At 45.6% G+C, this 25,135-nt stretch overlaps 1 protein-coding gene across 2 annotated transcripts; it reads right to left on the bottom strand.

Moving 5' to 3' along the window:
• Window positions 1–2,282: 2,282 nt before the first annotated feature.
• LOC123168496 (ankyrin repeat and SAM domain-containing protein 6) lies at window positions 2,283–5,533 on the bottom strand. 2 transcript variants are annotated; one of them, XM_044586380.1, is made up of 6 exons: window positions 5,304–5,533; window positions 4,576–4,643; window positions 4,187–4,476; window positions 3,547–3,621; window positions 3,410–3,472; window positions 2,283–2,695 (listed from the first exon to the last, which is right to left on the bottom strand). In XM_044586380.1, exons 1-6 carry the CDS (start codon window positions 5,405–5,407, stop codon window positions 2,618–2,620), a joined length of 678 nt encoding a protein of 225 aa, XP_044442315.1. In that variant the 5' UTR covers window positions 5,408–5,533; the 3' UTR covers window positions 2,283–2,617. The 2 variants fall into 2 exon arrangements, with proteins under 2 accessions (XP_044442315.1, XP_044442316.1); XM_044586381.1 differs by lacking the exon at window positions 2,283–2,695 and adding an exon at window positions 3,064–3,264.
• Window positions 5,534–25,135: the final 19,602 nt, after the last annotated feature.

The raw sequence follows: 25,135 nt of genomic DNA, 5'->3' as shown, positions 1-25,135 counted from the left end.
CCGGAGCTAAGAAAACCTTGTTAAAATGGATAGTGGAGAAAGTCTTCGTTCTAATGCCCCAAAGAAAAGTGCACCGGAACAACAACCGTCGCCAAAGATGATAAATGTAGATTGGTAGTAGGGCCATACCTCCAAACACGCCAAAGAAAATGAATGTCAACTGAATCCAGACGGATTCGTCTGAGATGAACACTATTGCATCCAAGACGATCCACTGTAGACCCTAAAAATCGATAATCCAAGGGCCGGTGGAGGGGGCCTTGAGGCCTATGAGATGATATTCTAAGAAGAACCGAGAAGACAATGCCGACAGGGATCCAAGAAGATTCGTTGGAGACACATTTCCACACACTTTCAGTCGATGCTAGGTGCACTGTCATAGTAGGGATAGAATGAGGGGGACATTATTCTAACTTTGGGACATCGCCGCCGCCTTGTGGCCCCCAATCTAGACACTAAAACTACCTAAAGCAAGGATGCAATCCCTCCTACCGATGGGTGCAGGGGTCTGACACACCTCCATGACCCATGGGCCCGCCGAAGGCAGGGTGGACCAAAGGCGGTGCGAGCGAGGGGCGGTGGAAACCCTAATCTCCTCCTAAGTCACATGTGGATGGAGAGGGAAACGATTCATTCTATCTAACTATCCACTCACCGAAGACAGGGTGTGGACCGAAGGCGGTGTCAGAGAGGGGCGGTGGAAACCCTAATCTCCTCCTAAGTCGCATGTGGATGGAGAGGGAAATGGCTCGTTCTATCTAACTATATGTTTGGGTTGTTCCTCTTACCCATGTGATAGTAGATGCGACATGTTGACTTAGCATGATAACTTATGAGCATGTAGAGACCAAAAAGATGGCCAAGAAATCCTCTATCCACTATTTTTTTTGACCTGGTCCTCTATCCACTATTCTTAAGTAGTTGCAACTCCCTATTCTAGCACGCATAAGTTCTCCACATCATCAAGCTCATGCAATCCCTTCATATTTTATTTTATTTTATTTTATTTCAACACATACAAAGCTTCCACATCATCAAGCACATGCAAGTCCTCTACATCATCAATTTTTATTTTTATTCTTTAGCAACAAATCGTTTCACCGACATTAGAAGGTCACGAGCTATTGTAACATGCAGTCACCCTATATCTTAGTACCATCTCATAAACTGGAGTGGGTGGTGGTGACAGTGAGTTCACTCCCCCACTCCTTTCCAATCTCCCTCATCCATCTAGAACCGAGTTGGTGATGGTGGCGGTAAGTTCACTCCCCTCTCCTTTCCAATCTTCCTCACCCATCCAAAACCCACCAGACGCCCCCTGGTTTGGAACAGTTTACCCCCACTCAACCCCAATCTCCCTCGTCCATCTGTAACCTACCAGTTCCCGTCGGTTTGTAAAACAATTCATAAAAGAACACCAAAAAAGTATAATGCAGTTGGGTGTTTCAAACCTCACACTTGGCTTTACACCGAGCTCAATCAAACCAACAACCGACAACCTCACTCATGTTATGAATGGGGAAATATATTTGATAAGCACATGCCAGTGCTCCCATGACTTGCAGTCACGCAAGTGCAGAGTTATGTGTTTACTTGAGTTTTTCTTCGCATTGTTACATTGTTACTAGTCTGTTGGTTGTTATAGCCTAATAATAATCCAACATAACCTTATAACTTCAATTATTTTTGTTGTTCCTTAACAACACACGGGCATTATGTTAGTATACATGCAAGAATTTGGAGGGTATTATTCTAATTTTATTCTTTATAAATTTATTGCTATAAATTCCCACAACAACACGATGAGAATTATCTAGTGACGATTTTGTGAATATAACATTGTACAATCAGCAACAAAATCATGTAGGAATGGTGGATAATAATGCTAAGACGATTATATGTGTTAGAAGTACTCATGATAAAACTATTGTTCTTCCAGTCAAAGTATTTTTTGGCTTTTCGCTTGCCCAACATGTCCTTATAACTACCTGTTCACTCATCACACCACCTGTACATGGTCAGGAAGATAAAATCAATCATCAAAAAAAGTAAAAAGCCAATACCGATAGATAATTTTGGTCCCCGCACGCCGGTTAAGCGAGCTGACCATTTAGCAGCCCAGTCCACAACGCAGGCAAGAGCATAAACCGACATGTTAAAAGAAAAGAAAAACAAAGTTCCAAAGACGATGGTACACCTTCACAACATCAGGCAGATTTCACCACAGTACACGCAACACCCATTCGCAAAACAGGAGAAACCAAAAAAAAAAAGTTAAAAAATATGCAACACCCAGATCCTCCAAGCCATTTAGCATGGACAACATGGCGATGTTCATCGCCCTGACTCCACTGTCAAGACTAATAGTAATAGGCAACAACTGGATCTGCCGTACACGGGAAACAATCCCAAAAGGCATGGTAAACTAGCATCCAAATATTCTAGGTCACAGATGGAGCAGCTCTCCCATGAACTGTTAGTTATCTTGCATTACAACACCACCCCGAGATCATGGAGTTCTATATTTATACATAGTCTAGGTAGGTAGGAATCTGGCTCGCCTTAAGTTACTCCTCAAGATGACAAGTCGTCTAACTAACCACGGCTTAAGATGCATTCAGCTGGTAGGCGGTAATGATCTTGAGGACTTCTTTCTCTTCGAAGCCAGTGCTGATAATATCTTCTTCCGAGGGCCCTGTAAGCATAATCAAGTTACCAAATTAATATGGATAGAACATCTTGGGAAAAAGATACAATCCATTTAGAGTACACTGGTAAAGGCAGAGGTTAAGCTTTAAGCAAAATCTTTACAAGCAGACCACAAGCAAAATGAAAGCTGAACAATTAATAAATGGACGTTGTTGCAGTTCTTAGATGTGTTACATGGTATTGCTCTGACATAATGGTTTGCTGAACCTATGCTAAATCTGGTATTGAAGCTAAATGTAGCTTGAGGTACTAATTACTCCCTCTGTAAAGAAATATAAGAGCGTTTAGATCACTGTGATCTAAACGCTCTTATATTTCTTTACGGAGGGAGTACTTAACCAGCTTACTTCATTCTACCCAACCAATGCTAATATAAATCTAATAACTGAGCTGATTGGATGCAAACTCAACAGGACAAAAATCAGATAGAGAGACAGACAGCATAGTAATACAACACACAAACGCCAAGCAAAAGCGAAAAAATAAATCACTCAACTGCTACAATTTCACTTTGACGGTTACGTCAATCTACATCCAGGATAGATCAGCATATACCTGCTATGCCAGTTTAGTCTTACATTGCTCAGGGTGAAAGATTTCTTATTGTAGCAACATAGTGTAAACACATTTTGGGGGAAAGGGAACATGCTTCTAAAAGCTATGCAATAAAACATTGCATCAAATTAAGTTCGTGTAGTACCATTGGAATTCCTAGTGACTTCATGTCTTCCTCATTCATGTGAACCAATGCTTTCATATCAACCTGAAAATTGAATATACATCAACAAATGTAGTAGCACATCCACGGTTTGAAATTGCCACATAAATCAAACATGCCTCTTCAGCTTGGAAATTTATAGAATACTTCTCCAGATCAAGAGACTTCAGCAATCTGTCAAGTGAGGCATCAGCCTGCACGTTCCAAATAAACAAAGTATTTTAACATTAAATTAAAATGATGAAACCCACAGGAAACCAACAAGCATCTAGACAAGAATAACTGTACAGTGGTATTAAATTTATTTATTTTTGAAACGGAGGCAAAAGCTTTGCCTCATCCATTAATTAAGAAGGAAACGGACAAGAGTTTGCAGCACATTGTAAAGAAACTAAAAAATATTACATCATGGTCATTACTCTCCCGGCATCAAAAGACCCACATTTTTTGCCCCGGCGGTGACCCAAAGTGGTATGAAACTAGGCACACAAAACTTTTGGATCCAGACAGACAAACACCCCAAAGAAGTAGGGGATTAACATATATACGAATATTATAGTACACTAAGGATCAGAGTTCAATTAAAGGTTGCGCATATTATATGTTCAGGCAGAAAAACAATTCCTTTGTATTCACAGCACTAAACGCTAAATAGAGTAACAGGTAACATGTCAACAACCACTAGACTAGAACAAGAAACAACATGTAATAGCTCATCAGAATAATAGCTTGTAAGAAGATTGCATAGAACTCTCCTACCTTTTCCTGGGATTGCTTTGGCGCAGCTGGTGCATTTACTTGTTCAGTGACAGGACGGGCAGCAACAGCAACAGCAGCAGCAGCAGGGGTCTGTTTCTTTTGAACAGGTTTAGCACTCTTAGGAATCTCAGCTACAGGTTTTGGGATCTGAACTGTACTACTGAGTTGAGGGCGCTGGCCTCCAGATAACTTTTCGCGAAGATCTGGAACTGATGATTTCTTTACATCCACAGTGCTTTGCCTCATATGTGATTTTTGGATTGCTTGAAGATTTCTGGAAGCAGGTACAGCTTAACCACGCACAGCAGAAGAATCAAGGTGACGATAAATCTTCAAGGGGAATAGAAAGAAAGGGTACTGCTCAATATAATTCAGGCAGTACTCCTTACATGAACTTTGGGTTCCTACAGAATCCTTGTAGAGCTCACGCCTCCAAGTCCCATCAACTTGGCGAAACCTGCAAAATGCCCAATATGGAAGATGTACAGCAAATAAACAGACTAATAGCAGCAGCAATTTGCATTTAAGAGATCAGGTGAAAACAATGCACTCATTCAAGAGTTTCTTGAAGCTGAAATGGCAACTGGTATCTAAATGACCAGCCTTGCTGCAATAAGATTCACCATCAGTGACAACATTGTTCCAAATCATGCAATGCTGGTGCGCCTTTGCATAATGTCACCCTGCCCAATTGCTTTAAAAAGTATTTCAGATCAATGAAATGCCAAAAGGCCGCTGATGACCACATTTCAGATCAAGCAAATGTCGCGCATTTCCTCTATGTCTGATTAATCACACAGACACAGCCAACAAAAACAACCGTACTCCGTAGCTACTGATCTGATGATCCCATGTACGTTAGTAGCTACACTACGAATGAGATATACGATACCCCTAACCAGATCGTCTTACAACGAAAAGGGTACTAAGCTCCGTTAATCAAGCATCAAGCTACCAGTGCCACGAACTCCCTGATTTCAGGGCCCTAAGCAACATTTCCGAGCAATCTCGACTCGAGTACCCGATCCAAACAAGGGATTGCAAGCGCGCAACATCAAGCAGCACAGAAACAGCTAAACGAGCAATGATTGGGAAGCCTTCGAGCGAGCGAGCGCACCTTTTCGCTGAGTCAGACCGCGGGCGAGAGCCTCCACCGCCGCCTCCCGAGCCGAGGCGGTCCCTGACGGAGCGCTTCCGTCCGGAGACCCTGTCGGCGTACATCCCGGGTGCAGGTGGAGGCGAGGACGGTGGCGACGAGCGCGTAGGGTTTCTTCGGCGAGGAGCGGAGCGGCGGAGAGGCCAGGGGCAGAATGGGAATAGACGAGACGCGGAGGTGTTCTCCGGAAATTTTCTCAGGCAGGCACCGGTATAATTACCTCCGAAGGACAAAAGGCCGCTTTAATTCCCATCTCAGCCCAATATGGGCAAGAAAAAAGAAAGATAGCCTGCGGGCTGGGACCGAAATCAGCCCAATATGAGCAAGATTCGCGATGACCTTTGTTTTCAATCGTGCTCCTACGAGATTGCTAGTTAAAGGCTACCCTGCAAGGTCACTCTACACCTTCTCGCAATCTGGCAGTTTTTTTCTTCCATAGATTTGTTCATTCAAAGCATTTTGTCTCTTAAACCATGTGTCCAAATGCCGAATCGTTTTCATTGTCAGATTTCTCCCATCAAGGTGTTCGAAACTAGATCTCATTTTAATAAACTGCCTGACTCCGCGCGTGATAGAATTCTAATCCAACCGGTGTGCCTTTCTCGAATGCGTAAAACCGAAACTATAAACCAATTACCCGAGTCCCCATTCAAGATACATGAAACTATTCTAGACAAACCAATTGACCGTAACTATGCGATTGCAACATGATTTCAATAAAGTGAAAGCACACATTTGCTTCTTGCCAACAGCACATGTGTGCCTATGACTGAAGCACAGGTTGTGCTTCTGACGAAAGCACAGATTGTGCTTCTTGAGATGCAAATTTGTGCTTCCATGAGAAACACAATCAGATTTTATTTTCTTCAAGAAGCATAGATGTGCTTCGCATAAAAGAAATAAAATTTTCTTCCAAAACCTATGGAAAGCCAGGCAAAAACCGAAAAGCTAAAAAAAACTTACAAATCATCTAATATCTGAAAATGCATAAAAATAATAATCTAGAGGGAGAGCCCTCAAGCGACATGTGACGGCGGCTGGACACACCACTTGGTACATTGCCAAACCACAAAAGTGACCCTTGCAGGAGCTCCCCGAGTGGTAACCTTTAGTTAGTTGCTCCCGACCACCTAGCCTCACGCGCCCTACACGTCTAGGCCGGCCCAACAAAAGCGAACCACCTTGTTCGCTGGGCTGGCTTCTTCATCCGCTAACAAGTTTGACTCAATTCCCCTTGGCCGCCAACAAATTGATCGTTGGTTGTTGTCCTTTGATCGATTGATAGTTGATTTTGGAAAAAGTTCATGCGTGAGAAAAAAACTTGAAAAAAATTCACAAATTTGCAAAAAAAAATGCACACTTGAAAAAACTTTACAAATTTGCAAAAAAGTTCAGGATCTAGAAAATATTCATGGATTTGGAAAAAATGCGGATTGGAGAAAATAATTGAGAGTTTGAAAAAGAGTTCATGAATTTGGAAAAAATTCACGGATATGATTTTTTTCATGGATTTTTAAAAGGTTTATGGACTTCAAAAAGTTCATTAATTTGAAAAAAATTGTGGATTTGAAAAAATTCACTAATTAAAAGAAGAAAAAACAAATAGAAAACAAACGAAAATAAAAGGAACCTGGAAAAACCAAACAAAGCCCGCTATGGAAGAAAACACAGAAAATGGGGGGGGGGGGTCTACAAGGTTCTAAAACCGGTGGGAAAAACACCACATGGCCGGCCTACTACACAACCGATCGGGTGCGTGCGTGTGTGTGTGTGTGTGTGTGTGTGTGTGTGTGTGTGTGTGCAAGGATCTTCTATTGTTTGTGTCTGGATATGTGGAGCAGCTAGCTCATGATCCATCTTTGCTGATATGGGCACACCCTAAATGACACGAGTTGCTTATCCCATGATTATTCTTGCTTGGGCTATGCCTATATGCCCTTCCCATGCGTCCTCCTCATCTTTGGCTATGGGCGTCAGCCCTTTTTCTAAGAATGTGAATCAAAAAACGGCATTTCCTATTTTCTACATATCGCGACAAATGGGTCACATCTCGCATAGAGCCAGCCAGCGAGCGACTCAGCTGGTCGACCCATTTAGATTGGTAGCCTGTCTACAGAGTTCTTTCCTGTTCCTAAAAAACAGAGTTCGTTTCTGGCAAGGTTTTGATGATTCTAAAAAAAAGGGGAAAAGGTTCAGATTCCCAGTTGTCCTTATTTTAGGAACCTTCCAGGTCTGGTTTTTCTCAGGTTTTTACTGTTGGTTTTTGCTTAATTTTTTACTTTTTTTTCAAAAGAGTTTCACAATTTAAAAAATATTCATGAAATTTCAGAAATGTTTAGAACATTTAGGAAAAATGTTAACATTATTAAAAATCCACAATTTCAACAAAAGTTTGGGTCTTTATAAAATGTTTGGAATCTTAATGTTAAATGTTTTTAAAAACATATTTGAAAATTTCAATAATTGTTCAAGAAATTTAAATTTTCAAAATCTGTTCATTTTTTAAATCTCTCGAAATTTCAAATACAAATGGCGTGTTTTAAAAATATGCAAATGTTCTTCATTTCTAAAGCAAACATATAACAGACCGACCAAAAACAAATAAACCAGGGAGAAAGCAAAAACAAAATGATAGAAAACCATCTAGTCAGGTCACTACATTGCAGGACGCTAAATGGAGAGGCCCAGTTGCGTATGCCACCCTCAAAAAACTGGCAATATGTCGCCCTAACGGGCAGAATAAGGCACAGTAATGGCCCAACCCATTTATGGGCTATTGGCCAGTTTACTCGCCCTGCTCTATTTTTGGTTCATTCAGTTCCTAGTTTTGTCCCTCTCTTTAAAAAAAAAGTTCCTAGTTCTTAGTTCTTTTTCTTTGATTTCTTATGTTTTTCGCTGATTTCATTTTTCATTTCCCACTTACTTATTTATTCAATTTTCATATATTTGTTTTATATACATTTTTCAAATATGTCCTGTTATGTTGTTTTCAATACACCCTGAATGTTTCCAAAATACACATTTAAATTTTGTAATTACATGTTGAACTTTTCACACAAAAAAACTGATCATTTTTTAAATACATAATGAATAATGTTAAAAATATGTGATTAATTTTCTATTTTTTATTAAGCTATGAACCTAAATACCCAAAGATTTATTTTTTCCGAATACTCGGTGAATTTTTTAAAGACACGATGAGCATTTCTCTAACTATGAGATGAACAATGTTTGACTATGTGACAAACATTTAAAAATTATGTGTATATTTTTTATTTCTCTAGGTATAATTATTTTCTTTTTAAAAGTAATTATCATTTTAAAGAGTTCTGATGGGCAGACTAGAGAAGTTTGGAATCCTAATTGGATTGATAATGGGCAGACTACAGGAGCGAATTGCTCATCCAAAGTTATATCAGGAAGGTATCATACGCAGGATTGGTGATGGGCACACTATAGAAGGTTGCACTACTGCAGGATGGTCCAAACGCGACACTACGATCAGAGACCCTTCGATGAAACTGTGTGCGATGCCATAATCGCAAACGGTGGTGTAAAAAACCCGTCAAAAAAGGTGCAAAATGTTTGCGATGACAGATGCATCAAACACGGTTCAGAATTTAGTTGCGTATGCGATGCAGGGCATACGGTTCAGCTCAATTAACTGTTTGGGATGAGGAGGCACAAAAGAAACGGGCAGCCAGATGAAGGCGTGTGCGATATACAGCATACGGTTCACTGGGATGAACTGTGTGTGATTAGGCAACACAATGGAAACGTTTTAACTGAACAAGAGGTGTGTGATACGCGGCACACAGGTCCGTAATCTGAAATATGTGCGAAGACCAATGATAACACAGACGATTGCTGCTAATAAGCCGTGTGAATTGCTCTGTCTACAGTAGAATAACATGTATATATATATAACTGAAATAAACATCCAATTACATAAGTGACTCGACAGATCATTCGCACACACCTCAATAAACAATTGCATGCATTCTAAAGTAGGAGAAACGATCGTCTAGTCATCTACTTCTTGTGACGCTCCTGCCACTTCTATGTGGCTCGATCCCTCGTCTGGGTCAGGAAGAAGACAGTTCCTCATGTCAACGATCCGCCTGTACATCTCGTAGCTTGTGTACGCGTCCATGACCGCGTACTTGACATGTTGTTCATCCAGTCTCTTATGCCACACACTGTGCTAGGCGTTCTTGTCCCTATTGCTCTCTTGCTTCAGCTTCACGTAGTAGGGGTCGATGATGGCCGAGGCGAGGTCAACCAGGGAGTTCAGTTTGTTTTGTCGCTGCCCCAGACCTTGTAGTGGTGCTGGATGTTGACAAGATTCGGGCATTTCAAGTCCGAAACCTTGAGCGCTTTTAGATCGTTGGTGGTATCCACCGTAGCGAAACTGTAGTCAGAACTGTTGATAAACCTGGAGAAACGCTCGCAAGGCCTTGTGGCAAGGTGGAAGTGGTAGACGAGGACGTCATGTCGCACGCACAACTGGGCGACGACAACCTTCTGATCGTGCCCGGCACGACCGATGGTGTACTCGAGGTCGAAGCCGACCACTCGGTACTTGTCCTCGGCAAGGAACTGCTCCATAGTTTGGATGGAGCTCTCCACCGAGACCGGATCGTTCGTGTACACCACCGAGAGGGCCTTCCCCCTCACGTGGGTGTCCACTACGTGATGCGTGGTGAACTGCCCGCCGTTGTCGTTGTCGGCCGCTGGGAGCGCCATTGGAGCCACGGGGAGCGCCATTGGAACCGCTGGATGTCCTCTCTGTATGTGTCCTCGTGGTGTGCTTATTGTGTCATGTGAGACGAGAGATGAAGGTAAATGGCCGCAGGAATAAAAGGGGGCCGGGCGGCGTGGATTCTCGGCGCGTCCGCATGGCAGTTTTTGCAGCGGGTAACTGCATCGTCGCGCCGCGCCCGGTGCAACCGCTTGCACACGAACGTGCGTGATCGTGCGCCGGCCCCAAACACTGGCAGCGCGCATGGAGGGACGAGGGCAGAGCACCCGGAGGGACGCGAGAGCAGAGTGCGCGTGGCGGGACGCGAGCAGAGCGCGCCGCGGCCGCCTGAACCGCAAGCAACCACACGCATAGAGCAGTTGAACACGCAGGAAATGGTCGCCTACAAGCCGGCCGACAGTTGCATCGCTGCGTAGAGAGTGGCCGTGTGGTACCACCTTCGTCTAGTCTATAGTCTCCTTTATATTCCGTGCCATACTTTGCCCTCAAATTTAACCAACAAAATGTTAATGCATGTTTTAAAAATTATATAATTGGAAACTATGTTCAAATACAAATCCAACTATATAATTTTTGGCGGCATGCATTCGTATTTTATTAGTTAAATCATACTTATAAACCAGGACGGTGGTATAGTAAGTAATTAAATCGCAAACGTTTTTTATTAACCGTATGTGTACGTTGCCTTTCGTCCTCCTCTCGCACGTCTTGTCACCCCGCTGCCGCAGACGGCTTACAGCGCAAGCTTGCGCAGCGCGCGGGGGCGTTCTTTTTGCCAAACGGTGGCGCCAATGAATCGTCGGTGAGCCCGTTCCCGCGCAACCTCGCAGGTTCCCGCGCAAGCTTCCCGCCCGACTCGGTGAAATCCCCCAAAATCCCAATGCTTACCGGCCTGCTATAAAAACCCTCACGGCCGGCGAGTCCTGCGTCGCATTTTCCCCTCCATCCCTGTAGCTTATCTTGTCTGCTTCTCCCACATTCGCCAATGGCACCGGTCCGTCGTCGTCGCTCAGCCACTCCGCCGTCATCAGAGGACAGCTCCAGCTGGGAGGCTACACCGCGGCGGCGGTGCAGTCCCCGGCGTAGTGTAGTGCGCGTGGCGTCCCTGTTGGGTGTGCGCGGAACACCCACCACACGCTCCGCCGCCGGTGCCCGTCGGCAGCTGTTGCCGGCCGCCGTTGCCGCCACACCACCGTCGAAAGCCAGGGCCATCGCCCGCTCCGCCGCCGCGGCCCGAAGGCGGGAGATGGCCGTCGTGGCCGCCACCCCACTGCCGGCCACTGTGGCCATCACCCGCTCCGCCACCGCGGCCCGAAGGCGGGAGGTGGTGGTCGTGGCCGCCACCCCGTCGTCGGCTGCCGTGGCCGCCAGCCCACCGTCGACCGCCGGGGTCATCACCCGCTCCGCCACCGCCGCCCGAAGGCGGGAGGCGGAGGTGGATGCCCGCACGTGCATCAGCGACCTTGCGCGCTACACCGAGTTCCTGCGGGAGGAGGAGGAGCACCTCGTCGAGCACGCAAAGAGCCTTACCGCCGCAGTGGTCGCGGCACACGCCACCTTAGAGGCGAGGAATCAGGAGATCTACGAGGAGAACCACCGCTTCGAGAGGGGTCGTCTGGAGCGGCAGAGGGCGTTCGAGGCGAGCGTCGCTGAAGCTGCATTAGCGGCAGGCACCGCATTGCGGTTGCCCAGCTCGTCGGTAGGCTCCTCCTCATCCGCCTCTTACTGAGCGCGCTCGACAGAGGAGAGGCAGCCGGAAGTAGTACAAAGCCCCTCCGCAGTAGTAGTAGTATTTAGGGGCTATTTTATTCAGCTCATCTGACTATAGATGTGGTGGAACTGTACAACGTACTTAAAATTAGCTAGCATATATATAGTTGAACTAGCTATTTCAGTACGTGGTTGGCAACAATTGGAGAAAAGTTTGGTCGGTTCAGCTGTCGAGTTGAACTGTTTGTATAAATTAAGAACGACTGCTTAATCTATGAATGAAATCTATGCTTAATTACTGGATTTTAGTTGCAAAAATTAGATACTGCTAGTGATTTTTAGCTGAATATTTTGACAAATCGCAGTGTTAGAAGGATTGACAAATCTTACCAAATTCTTTGTACGTGGTTGCATACGGGTCATCCAAAACAACCGTTTGCGTTGAAGGGATGCACAAATCCTGCGCTGCTCTCACTTTGCATACGGGTGTTCTATCTAAAACGTTTGCGATCAAGAGCTGCAGAAATCCTGCTCGGCACATTTTCTCTTGGCTTCCTGGGGAAGCTGTCGGTTTGCATACGGGTGTTCTAACTAAAACGTTTGCGATGAGTGTTTTATATTTAAAAAGCGAATTAAACTGCGGCTTTGGGCGCCATTAATGGAGAGGATGCGAGCAAGGCGGGCGGCCATGGAAGTCAAAGGGCTCGCTTCCCAGTGAGCCTGCGCAGCGTACAGCTCGCACGCTTCCCGGTGAGCCTGCGCACTCGAGGACAGCTTGCACGCCTCTCGGTCAGCCTGCGCACCGGACGCGCTCGCACGCCTCCCGTTCAGTCAAGGTCAAGCAGCTGTCCGCACGGCACCTCCCACAACCATTAAAACCAAGACACGTGGCGTCACGTGAATGGTTAACAGATTTTGGATTTACTAGAATTTTAAAACCAGGCATCTCAATGTTTTGCCGGCAATCAACGGTGCCCTGGTGTTTGAAATTCATTCCCATTTCTTGCATGGGACCTAAGCATGCACCCAAGGACACATATTTGATTTTTCAACCAATTTATATGCACTGGAGCATGTGCATGTAGTTCAAATTTGAATTATGCACATAAATGCATTGAAAACTCAGTTAATGCATAAAAATGTGCAAACGAACCCCAAAAACACAAAAATTCACACAACACTCCTTTTTTTCTATGTTGACACGAGAAAAAAATTGAAAGCAATAAGAGGCAATGGATATCGTTTCGTCCCCAAAGGTGGGACGTTCCCTACCGAAAACCATCATGCTTGTTGTGAGAAGCTCCGGTTTGTGAGAAGCATATACCCAAACCTGCCCCAAATGGGACAAAATTTGTACCACGCATGTTGATGCCGCTCCATGATAGCATGCCAAGTTTCATGAATTTCAGACGAGTTTTGGATTTACTAGAATTTAAAAACCAGGCATCTCAATGTTTTGCCGGCAATCAACGGTGCCCTGGTGTTTGAAATTCATTCCCATTTCTTGCATGGGACCTAAGCATGCACCCAAGGACACAGATTTGATTTTTCAACCAATTTATATGCACTGGAGCATGTGCATGTAGTTCAAATTTGAATTATGCACATAAATGCATTGAAAACTCAGTTAATGCATAAAAATGTCCAAACGAACCCCGAAAAATCACAAAAATTCACACAACACTCCTGTTGTTCTATGTTGACACGAGAAAAAATTTGAAAGCAATAAGAGGCAATGGATATCGTTTCGTCCCCAAAGGTGGGACGTTCCCTACCGAAAACCATCATGCTTGTTGTGAGAAGCTCCGGTTTGTGAGAAGCATATACCCAAACCTGCCCCAAATGGGACAAAATTTGTACCACGGCATGTTGATGCCGCTCCATGATAGCATGCCAAGTTTCATGAATTTCAGACGAGTTTTGGATTTACTAGAATTTAAAAACCAGGCATCTCAATGTTTTGCCGGCAATCAACGGTGCCCTGGTGTTTGAAATTCATTCCCATTTCTTGCATGGGACCTAAGCATGCACCCAAGGACACAGATTTGATTTTTCAACCAATTTATATGCACTGGAGCATGTGCATGTAGTTCAAATTTGAATTATGCACATAAATGCATTGAAAACTCAGTTAATGCATAAAAATGTCCAAACGAACCCCGAAAAATCACAAAAATTCACACAACACTCCTGTTGTTCTATGTTGACACGAGAAAAAAATTGAAAGCAATAAGAGGCAATGGATATCGTTTCGTCCCCAAAGGTGGGACGTTCCCTACCGAAAACCATCATGCTTGTTGTGAGAAGCTCCGGTTTGTGAGAAGCATATACCCAAACCTGCCCCAAATGGGACAAAATTTGTACCACGGCATGTTGATGCCGCTCCATGATAGCATGCCAAGTTTCATGAATTTCAGACGAGTTTTGGATTTACTAGAATTTAAAAACCAGGCATCTCAATGTTTTGCCGGCAATCAACGGTGCCCTGGTGTTTGAAATTCATTCCCATTTCTTGCATGGGACCTAAGCATGCACCCAAGGACACAGATTTGATTTTTCAACCAATTTATATGCACTGGAGCATGTGCATGTAGTTCAAATTTGAATTATGCACATAAATGCATTGAAAACTCAGTTAATGCATAAAAATGTCCAAACGAACCCCGAAAAATCACAAAAATTCACACAACACTCCTGTTGTTCTATGTTGACACGAGAAAAAAATTTGAAAGCAATAAGAGGCAATGGATATCGTTTCGTCCCCAAAGGTGGGACGTTCCCTACCGAAAACCATCATGCTTGTTGTGAGAAGCTCCGGTTTGTGAGAAGCATATACCCAAACCTGCCCCAAATGGGACAAAATTTGTACCACGGCATGTTGATGCCGCTCCATGATAGCATGCCAAGTTTCATGAATTTCAGACGAGTTTTGGATTTACTAGAATTTAAAAACCAGGCATCTCAATGTTTTGCCGGCAATCAACGGTGCCCTGGTGTTTGAAATTCATTCCCATTTCTTGCATGGGACCTAAGCATGCACCCAAGGACACAGATTTGATTTTTCAACCAATTTATATGCACTGGAGCATGTGCATGTAGTTCAAATTTGAATTATGCACATAAATGCATTGAAAACTCAGTTAATGCATAAAAATGTCCAAACGAACCCCGAAAAATCACAAAAATTCACACAACACTCCTGTTGTTCTATGTTGACACGAGAAAAAAATTTGAAAGCAATAAGAGGCAATGGATATCGTTTCGTCCCCAAAGGTGGGACGTTCCCTACCGAAAACCATCATGCTTGTTGTGAGAAGCTCCGGTTTGTGAGAAGCATATACCCAAACCTGCCCCAAATGGGACAAAATTTGTACCACGGCATGTTGATGCCGCTCCATGATAGCATGCCAAGTTTCATGAATTTCAGACGAGTTTTGGATTTACTAGAATTTAAAAACCAGGCATCTCAATGTTTTGCCGGCAATCAACGGTGCCCTGGTGTTTGAAATTCATTCCCATTTCTTGCATGGGACCTAAGCATGCACCCAAGGACACAGATTTGATTTTTCAACCAATTTATATGCACTGGAGCATGTGCATGTAGTTCAAATTTGAATTATGCACATAAAATGCATTGAAAACTCAGTTAATGCATAAAAATGTCCAAACGAACCCCGAAAAATCACAAAAATTCACACAACACTCCTGTTGTTCTATGTTGACACGAGAAAAAATTTGAAAGCAATAAGAGGCAATGGATATCGTTTCGTCCCCAAAGGTGGGACGTTCCCTACCGAAAACCATCATGCTTGTTGTGAGAAGCTCCGGTTTGTGAGAAGCATATACCCAAACCTGCCCCAAATGGGACAAAATTTGTACCACGGCATGTTGATGCCGCTCCATGATAGCATGCCAAGTTTCATGAATTTCAGACGAGTTTTGGATTTACTAGAATTTAAAAACCAGGCATCTCAATGTTTTGCCGGCAATCAACGGTGCCCTGGTGTTTGAAATTCATTCCCATTTCTTGCATGGGACCTAAGCATGCACCCAAGGACACATATTTGATTTTTCAACCAATTTATATGCACTGGAGCATGTGCATGTAGTTCAAATTTGAATTGTTCACCTGAAATGGCTAGAAAACCAATTTAATGTATAAAATGTTCAAACGAACCCTGAATAATTCCAATTCTTTTACGACACACATATAGTTGCATGTTCACTCCAGATAAAAGGTCTAGCAATTCAAACACCGTCCATTGCCGCTGTGACCCCATTATGTAATTCAAATCAAGATGAAAAATCAAGTAGATCGCACACAGTTTATTATCAGCAACCGTGTGAGATGTAGTACAAAATATCTTGGAGCACCGTCGGTGTATAGTACGCCTATGGCTTACGCGAGAAGGTGCGTCGGCTACAGTCCACAGCCGGCGTCTCAAGCACACTAGCTCGCTCCCCAAATATCATTTCACTGTTCAATCGTCGCCGGTGAAAGATGGGCACGTGGACCCGCGTCGTGAGGGCAACTTCGGTGGCCCACTCCGGCGAGAGCGCGGCCGCAGCCGCCATGCGCGTGCTAACAAGGTGCATGAGCGCGGCCGCAATTTGCGACCGGGCGGCAAAGGCAGCCCAAACGGCCGCTGTTGCTTCTCAGGTGGCGGCAGCAACATCTGCCTCGGGGATAGCAACTGGCGAGAGCGGCACAGCAGCTGTCCGTTCCGCAGCGGCGGCCTTAGCCCTGATGGAGGCCGCCCACGACCATGTCGAGGCCGCCCACGCCCAGCTCCTGGCGGTCACCGCACAAATCGAACGAAGCTTCTCCGACAACGGTCGGCAACCCACGGCCGAAGAGCTGGCAATCGCCGAGAGCGTTCGAGCAGCCGTCCGTTCCTCCGCCGCATACCTTGCGACGACGGAGCCCGTCCAAGCCCAGATCGCGTCCGCCCACGCCAGCTCGTGGCGGCCTTTTCCAAAGAGATGGCGGACGCGGATGGCGAGATGCTTGCCGAGTATGGTGCGATGGATGCCATGGAGCCCCTTCCCCAGGAGACCGTCGGGCGCGAGCTGGACATGGAGGCGGCGGCGGAGATCGACGAGCACCAGCCGTAGTAGTACTCTTTGTTTTGTTTAATTAAGAGCGCCGGTCTTTAATTTGTTAGAGTAATGTTTAGGTCAGCTAGCTCTGTTTAATTGCTGAACTTGCTCGATTAAGAAGTGTGGGTGTGCTGTAGTCTCCTTTGTGTACCCAAATTATGCAATGACGTGGATGACCACTGTAACCATGGAAATTCGAACCAAAACTTTTGACGTTCAAACTCATCACACACGGGTTAAGCTATCTGAATCGTTTGTGATGTCCACATATCGTACACAGTTCTGAATAAGGGACCGTGTCTGATGACACTTTGCGCGCCAGTTTTTTGGCTGAAGCGATTCCAAATTTTCGGCTTCCGCGGAAATATCTACCTCCCCGCCCCCTCCCCCTTACCAAAAGCCACATTTCCCCTCTTTCCGCCTTCCTTTCCAAGTTGAAACCTTCACTCCTTGCTTGCAGCGCCGCCTCCTCGCCGGCGACCCTCCTTCACGCTGCTCGGCCTCCTCTATCCAGGCAGGTAATCCACACCCGACCCCCATCCTCCTCCTCCTTCCACATCCCACATGCCCCGACCGCCGGCGCGAGCGCGACACCTTCCACCCAAATCACCGACCCCTCCACCAAATAAGCGCCGGCCTAAGCCATGGTGCACGCAGTATAGCCAGGACCTCAAGGAGCATTTGGCAGCGGAGAAGCAAATCGCGGCCGCACGCGCGGATGAGGTCGCGATGGCTGCCATTCGTGCCGACCCCCAGATCTTGAAGGAGCACCTTGCCAATTGCTAGCTACGCCGGTTAAGCATGCTCGGTTTACCCGTTGCGTGTGCTGCTCCTGCCTTTCCTTCACAAATTCTAGTGAATTGTGCTATCTAATTTCACCATGCAATGTGTTGCTCTAGTGCATATGTTCTATATGTCGTGCAGTGTGGTGCTCACTTATTAACTGTTTTGTTAATTAGTTGTCGTCTTCAGTTAACTATTTGGTTCAATTCTGCAAATGTGATGTTCAATTCTTCAGGCTGCAATTTTGTATTGTCTTCCATGTGAGAAATAAATCGAATTTATCTTTACAAAATTGTGGGTGCATTCTGTTATTGTATACCATGTGAGGAATAAATTGAATTTGGCTATAGTAAATACATGAGAAACAAATACAACTGCTATAATTGGCTGTAGTTAACTGTTTGGTTAACTCTTTGATCTTCTATTAGGAGTATGTTATATTGTGCAATGTGGTGCTTAGTTAATGTTTGGTTCATTTGTTGTGGTGTTTAGTTAACTGCTTGGTTCAATGTTATATTGTGCAATGTGGTGCTCAGTTAAAGTTTGGTTCATTTGTTGTGGTGTTTAGTTAACTGCTTGGTTCAATTCTGCAATGCGATGTCCAATTGTGGTGGGTATAATTTTGTATTATTGTGCATGTGAGGAATAAATTGAATTTGGCTGCACTTAATACATGAGAAACATATACAAGTGCTATATTTCCTAGTTCTTAATCATGCTTGGTTTGGGTAAATGGGTTTTCCGTGTGGCTTGAATTAATCTGATGAATCTGCAATGTGCTTATTTTTCATCAACATATTTTACTGATAGCATGCGAACCCTTACTTAACCTGATGACTAACTACCTTATATGTGTTGTAGGGAAACAATGGGAAGCACCGAGGTTTACAATCGAGGTTAGCACGTGCATGGTCCGTTGTCTAATAGCACATTATTGTGCAATTGCAGGAACCATTCTAATATTTTGGTTTTTAACAATTTGGTCTTGCACATGTAGGTCCTGCTGTCAGAGGTTTTGACCCACTGTTCGACCCTTTTTGCATATGGGGAAATGAGTTGTCCATGAATATCAATCAAATCAAGAAACTCAGAAAGATTGTTAGGATAAAGAAATTAGCGACAAAAAACAACAAGATCTTTGTCTGCACAATGAAGAAGACATCAGTTCACTACAAGATGGTACTAACTATTATACCTTGCCTTTTTTTATTCCTTTGCCCCATTTCCAATATAGAGAAGATATTTATGCACATCCTTGTTTTCAGGCCTTTCCAAAGCAGTTCACTGATGATTACCTCTCAAACCACCTCTATGGTCAGGAGGCGAGGAAGGTTTTCATACAACACCCACGGTTCAATATTGAAGTGTTCCTGAAGAGGACGAAGGACGGACGGTCAATCATCCACAGGCACTGGCCTAAAGTTGCAAAGACCTTCAACATGAATGAAGGCTCAATATTCGCCTTCCGCTTCAGCAGTTTTCCAGATGAGATGCATCTGTCTATATACCGTCTATGATGCTAATTTCGAAAGGTTCTACATGTTGCATGTGGAACTTGCTGCTGGTGCAGTTGTGTAATGGGGTAGCTGAGTGCTGAAGCTATATCATGTTGTACTCTGATGTATTTCAATTATGAAATTATGCTTCCTTAATATGGAAATGAAATATATTGTGTGCTTAATATGAAATGCCAATTAGATTAATAAATGGATTATGAATAATCAGATAATTAGCCTGCTAATGGCGAATTAGCTTGCTAATTGTGTTTTGCTATTGCAAACGGTTGTTGAAAAAATACCGTGGGTGATGACCTCAGGCAACGCACACAGTTTCTAGGAATAAACCGTGTTGGATCAATGAACAATCACACACGACTTTCTCTTGAAAACTGTTTGCGTTAGGACACCTTGCGCAAACGTTTACCACATAAAAATGTGTGTGATGGACAACCTTTGCCACACAGTTTCTTCTACGGACCGTGTGTGAAACATTCAATAACGCAAACGATTTAACGGGAAAAATTGTGTGTGATGTACCTGTGAACGGAAACATTTTCCTTGGAGCGACTGTGTGGGATGTGCATACAAACGGAGACATTTAGCGGGGACTGACTGTGTGGGGTGTACTTGCAACTGGAAACAATTCGCCGTATAATTGTATTTTTTATCTCTACTGTATGTATTTCTGTATTTGAGTGCTCGCCCGTCGCACATGACCTCATTTTGCCGAACGTGTGTGCCAGGAGGGCATATCCCTGACGGTTTCTCCGTCTTGTGGGAAGGACCCCCCATCACCCACACTCACTTGGCTACGGTTCCAAATGCCGTCGCAGAAAGGGGTAAAAAACCGTTTGTTTAGGACCGACACGCACCAGTGTTGGAATCATAATTGGATTCCTAGGGCAGGTATGATGCGGCCGATCACCACTCCCCACCATGCAAATGTTTTTCTAGTCCATGATTTGATTGACCACACGACGACTGCCTGGAAGGAGGATATGGTGCGTCTGATTTTTTATCATGGGCTTAAGACACTACAAAAAAAAGACACATCCGTGACATTTTGAGCTGAACGAATTTTTTTGTCATGCTTATGACACTTTTATGACGATAATTGTGACAAAACCTGGTATCGTCATAGGTGTGGTGGGCTCCTACTTCTATGACAAAAAATCATGACAGGAAATGGGCTTTTCGTCCTGGGCGGGCCGGAGACGCAGCTGCATGACATTCTTTGGGCCGTCCATGATGGAGAAAACCGTGGTAGAAGCGAGGGCGAGGAAAATATCGGGGGAGTTCCCGGTTACGGTGGGTGGTCGGGGGCCGAGCAATGCACGTTTCTCTCATATGTACGCGCGTGTGTGCGAGGCGTTGCGCTCTAACTGAACCCGAGCGATTGCACTGCGGGCCCTAACTGAACCCGAGCGATTGCACTAGCTACGTTACTGAACCCCGGTCGATCCCTTGCTGTTAACTGAACCCGAATGATTCCTTCGCTACTGCTGCTAACTGAAGCCGATCGATGCTGCCTCTTGATGAACAGTGAGCGTTGTTGGGTGATTTGGATGAATAGTTCCCGAGGGGGGGGGTCGGATGAACAGGACCGCGTGGTAGTAGAGGCCGTTGCCGCTGGATGAACAGGACCCCGATCGATCGAGCCGGTGGATGAACAGGGCCCCGTGGAGGGCTGGATGAACAGGACCCCGTGGAGGGCTGGTTGAACAGTAGACGATGGAGGGCTGGTTGAACAGTAGCCGGTGGATTGCTGGATGAACAGTAGCCCGTGGAGGGGTGGTTGAACAGGACCCCGTGGAGAGGGCTGGTTGAACAGTAGCCGGTGGAGGAGCGCACGGTGGAGGCTGGATGAACAGGAGCCCATGGATGAACAGTCGCAGGTGGAGGCTGGAGGAGGTCGACGGTGGATGAACAGTAGCCCGTGGAGGCTGGAGGAGGTCGACGGTGGAGATGAACAGTATCCCGTGGAGTCCCGTTTTGCGGTACGCCACACCCCTCCCGATGAACAGGACCCCCGTTTCGAACGTAGCGCTCCAACACAAGTCCGTTTCCTCCGTTTTGCGGTTCGCCACACCCCTCCCAATCAATAGGACCCCGTTTCCTCCGTTTTGCGGTACGCTAGACCCCTCCCGATGAACAGGATCTCGTTTCCATTGTGGCCAGTCAAACACAAGGCCGTTAACTCCGTTCTGCGGTACGCCAGGCCTCGTTTCCATCGGCTGTTCCGTCCAAGCCGGTTGGCTCCCGATGAACAACATGCGTTCCTGGCCGTACGTATGCGCGAGTAGGCATTCGAGACCCCGCCCATATGTACGTATGTGGCTGTATTTTCTTTCTTCCACCCTGGCCGCTGTATGTACGTGTACGTGCTACGTGCGCGCCTCTACATCGACCAGTATGTACATACACGTTCGCGACCAGAATGACAATGCTACATACGCTTCGACCAGGTGGGTCCCGCCTGTCAGGCACTTCCTTGCGTGCGAAGATGTAGCTGGTGGGTCCCAGCAGTCAGGGGGCGAATCATTTTTTTGCCCGTAATATGGACGCACTTCCTTGCGTGCGAAGATGTAGCTGGTGGGTCCCAGCAGTCAGGGGGGAAACGTTTTTTTTTCACAAAATATGGTGGCCCGTCCGGTGGGTCCCTGCTGTCAGGTGGAGGAATCATTATTTTCAGCGTAATAAGGAGGCACTTCCTTGCTGCGGCCATGGACCCAACTTTCAGCCTCTCCACGTATAGTACACTTCCGATGGAAGTCGGTCGTTGACCACATTGACCACGCCGCGCCGAGAACCAAGGCGGTGAACGACGGCGAGGCCAAGGAAGGGGACGACGCGGGGCCGGGGAAGACACGGCAGTGGATGCCCACGCGGAGGGGGGTACGTGGGTTGACTGCTTCGGCTGCGGTGTGAGGCTGCCGTCGCCGGAGAATAACAGGAGGTGTGGGTGAGTGTAGAGGGATGGCATGGCCAGCGGTGGCAGCGCAGCTGGACACGAGAGGCAGGAGCAGGCGGCACGCCCGACGCTTGTTTGGGCGGCTGGAGCAAGAAGGCCGGAGGTTGAAGAAGCACTACGGCCGTTGGATGGACATCGTACGGTCATTGGAGCTAGAATCGTTCATACTGACTAAGTTGACAAAGCCCTCCATCCCCGTCAACTTAGTAGGCCCACAAATCAGCCTCCCACTATGTTGGGTCCCAGCTAGCAGGGGGAGTATTCATTTTTTTGTGCGTAATAAGGAGGCACTTCCTTGCGTGCAAAGATATAGCTGGTGGGTCCGACCTGTCAGCGGGGGGAACATTTTTTTCGCGAAATACAGAGGCCCTTCCGGTGGGTCCCAGATGTCAGGTGGAGGAATCATTATTTTGCACGTAATAAGGAGGCATTTCCTTGTGTGCGGCCGTGGACCCAGCTGTCAGCCTCTCCACGTATAGTCCACGTCCGATGGATGTCGTTCGTTGACCACGTTGACCACGCCGCGCCGAGAGCACCAGGGCGGTGGACGACGGCGAGGCCTAGGAAGGGGATGACGCGGAGCCGGGGAAGACGCGGCAGTGGATGCCCATGCGGAGAGGAGTACGAGGGTTCACTGGTTCGGCTGCGGTGTGAGGCTGCCCTCGCCGCAGAATAACAAGGGGTATGGGTGGGTAGAGGGATGGCATGTCCAACGGTGGGAGTAGTAGGGGCGGTGAGGCCTCTACGGCAGTACAGCCGGCCACGGGAGGCAGGAGCAGGCGGCACGACCGGTGCTGCTTTGGGCGGCTGGAGCAAGAAGACTAGAGGTTGAAGAAGCACGAAGGCCGTTGGATGGACATCGTACGGTCACCGCAGCTAGAATCGTTTATAATGACTAAGTTGACAAAGCCCTTGGTACGCATCAACTTAGTAGGCCCATAGGTCAGCCTCCGAAACGGTGTGCCCCAGATGTCAGGGGGAGGAATCATTTTTTGGGCAGCTGAAGCTAGAATATCCGAGATTGAAGAAGAAGCACGACATCCGTTGGATGGACATCCAATGGCCACTGCTGCTAGAATCGTGTGTTGACTATAAGTTGACAAAGCCTTGCATACGCGTCAACTTACTTTTTTTTAGGGGACGCGTCAACTTACTAGGCCCACAAGTGTGTGGCGGAGAACTTATAGCCCATTTGCGATTTGTATGAATATACAACCCATTTTTGAATTCTAATGGAATTTACTACAACCCATTTACAGTTTGTTAAAAGTACAGCCCATTTCTAGCAAGGACAACGATTAATAATTTTAACCAACCGTTCAAAACAGAATCCAAAAAAATTCCCACATTTTGATGGGATCCGAAATATTTTTATCCCAAAATTTCTAGTCAGATTAAATAAAATTTCAATATAAATTTGTATTATGTAAAAATCCAATGAAACATTGCGTGCGCAACAATTAATGAAATTAAAATTTTCAAAATCTAAAAATAATATTTTATAAACTAATTACGTGTTTGGTGCATTTTTTTATAGTTACTGTCTAGTTTTTATAATTACATCCCATTTAATATTTATTAAAGCCCATTTTCCTGTTAAGCCTAATGCATCCCTCCTAGAAAAGATTTGCAGCCCAGCGGGGCGGAGAATAACAAGTTGACCTTGCCTGGGTATTCCTCAAAAAAAAGTATAGCTGGGCTAGCCATTTTCAGCTTGAAAAATAATAATATCTAGGCTGGATATCTGGCCTGTGCTAGACGACCACAACCCGCCTAGTTAATGCCTTGCTCTCCTCTGAACAACAACGAAAACATCGCTCAAGAAAAACTCTGCAGTGCTCACACCTCAAAAACACAAAATACTGCTCGAGCTGCTTGGTCCCAGCTGTCGGCCGCTCCTTGTGCAATTCTCTCGTTTATTGACTACATAGGTTGACAATGGTGTGGGACCGTGATGTCAGAAAACCAGGAGGAAGCAAAAAAATATAGTTGTACATAATAAGGAGGCACTTGCGTACGTACGGCTATGGCCCTAGTGGGTCCCTATTGTCATCCAGTCAAAATAAAGTCATCTCCTGAATCCTCATGTTCGTTGACCATGTTGACAATGCTCGGCGCCACGGCGAGTGCAACAACTCAAAGGACGATGGAGAGGGCCTCACGGGCCCTACAGATGGTCTGATACAGCGTCCGCTGCTCATTCAGGAAGCCAGGATTATCGGACACCTATGAGCACCTTCGAGAGACTGAGACGGCATGAAACGGTAAGGCCGCGCTTGGGAGCTCTGGTTTATTTCACACCTGTATTAAGATACAAGTGCAATTTACTCATCATCGGAAACAACGCGTAAAATACAGGCGTAATGAAACCAAGGTCCCGAGGTCTGTAAGTAAAACCGGCAGGTTACGCATGTAATTTGAGAGACCAGTGTATATTTTACTAGTCAAAATCGACCAACCAAGCGCTTCGCCCGAGACCATCTGCTTTTATTTACAAGCGTCAGTTTTACAAGCGGTTTTGGTTGGAAAACGACGATCCAATCACGGCCTAAGATGATGAGTTGGTCGGAAGATCATATGGTTTCACCTCTAACCTACTCGAGTTGTCGTATATGCTATGAATGAAACATATGACAATGAACTTCTTAAGCACAGAAACAACAGAAGAGGATGATCTTCTTAACATGCAAATCACGGGCATTAGATCAACATGCAAAACAATATGAAGCATTATTCTCAGGAGGCACGGTGAACAGCTCATGAGGCCGCATGCCACAACATTCCAAGCTCAACTTTGCAATCAAACTCACAAGGCCTGACATTACATATAAAACATTCAGAACAAACTCTTAAAATACCTTACATAAGTCAACATTCATGTGACTATGCATCTCAGTAGAGTAAATATTTACTTCTGAACTAAAGACAGGAATAGGAAAAAACGATCGACGTTGCTCACAGCAAAGGG

This window comes from Triticum aestivum, chromosome 7D, assembly GCF_018294505.1.
Source record: "Triticum aestivum cultivar Chinese Spring chromosome 7D, IWGSC CS RefSeq v2.1, whole genome shotgun sequence".
Taxonomy (NCBI): Eukaryota; Viridiplantae; Streptophyta; class Magnoliopsida; order Poales; family Poaceae; genus Triticum; species Triticum aestivum.
This window is presented reverse-complemented; position numbering and strand designations above follow the sequence as displayed.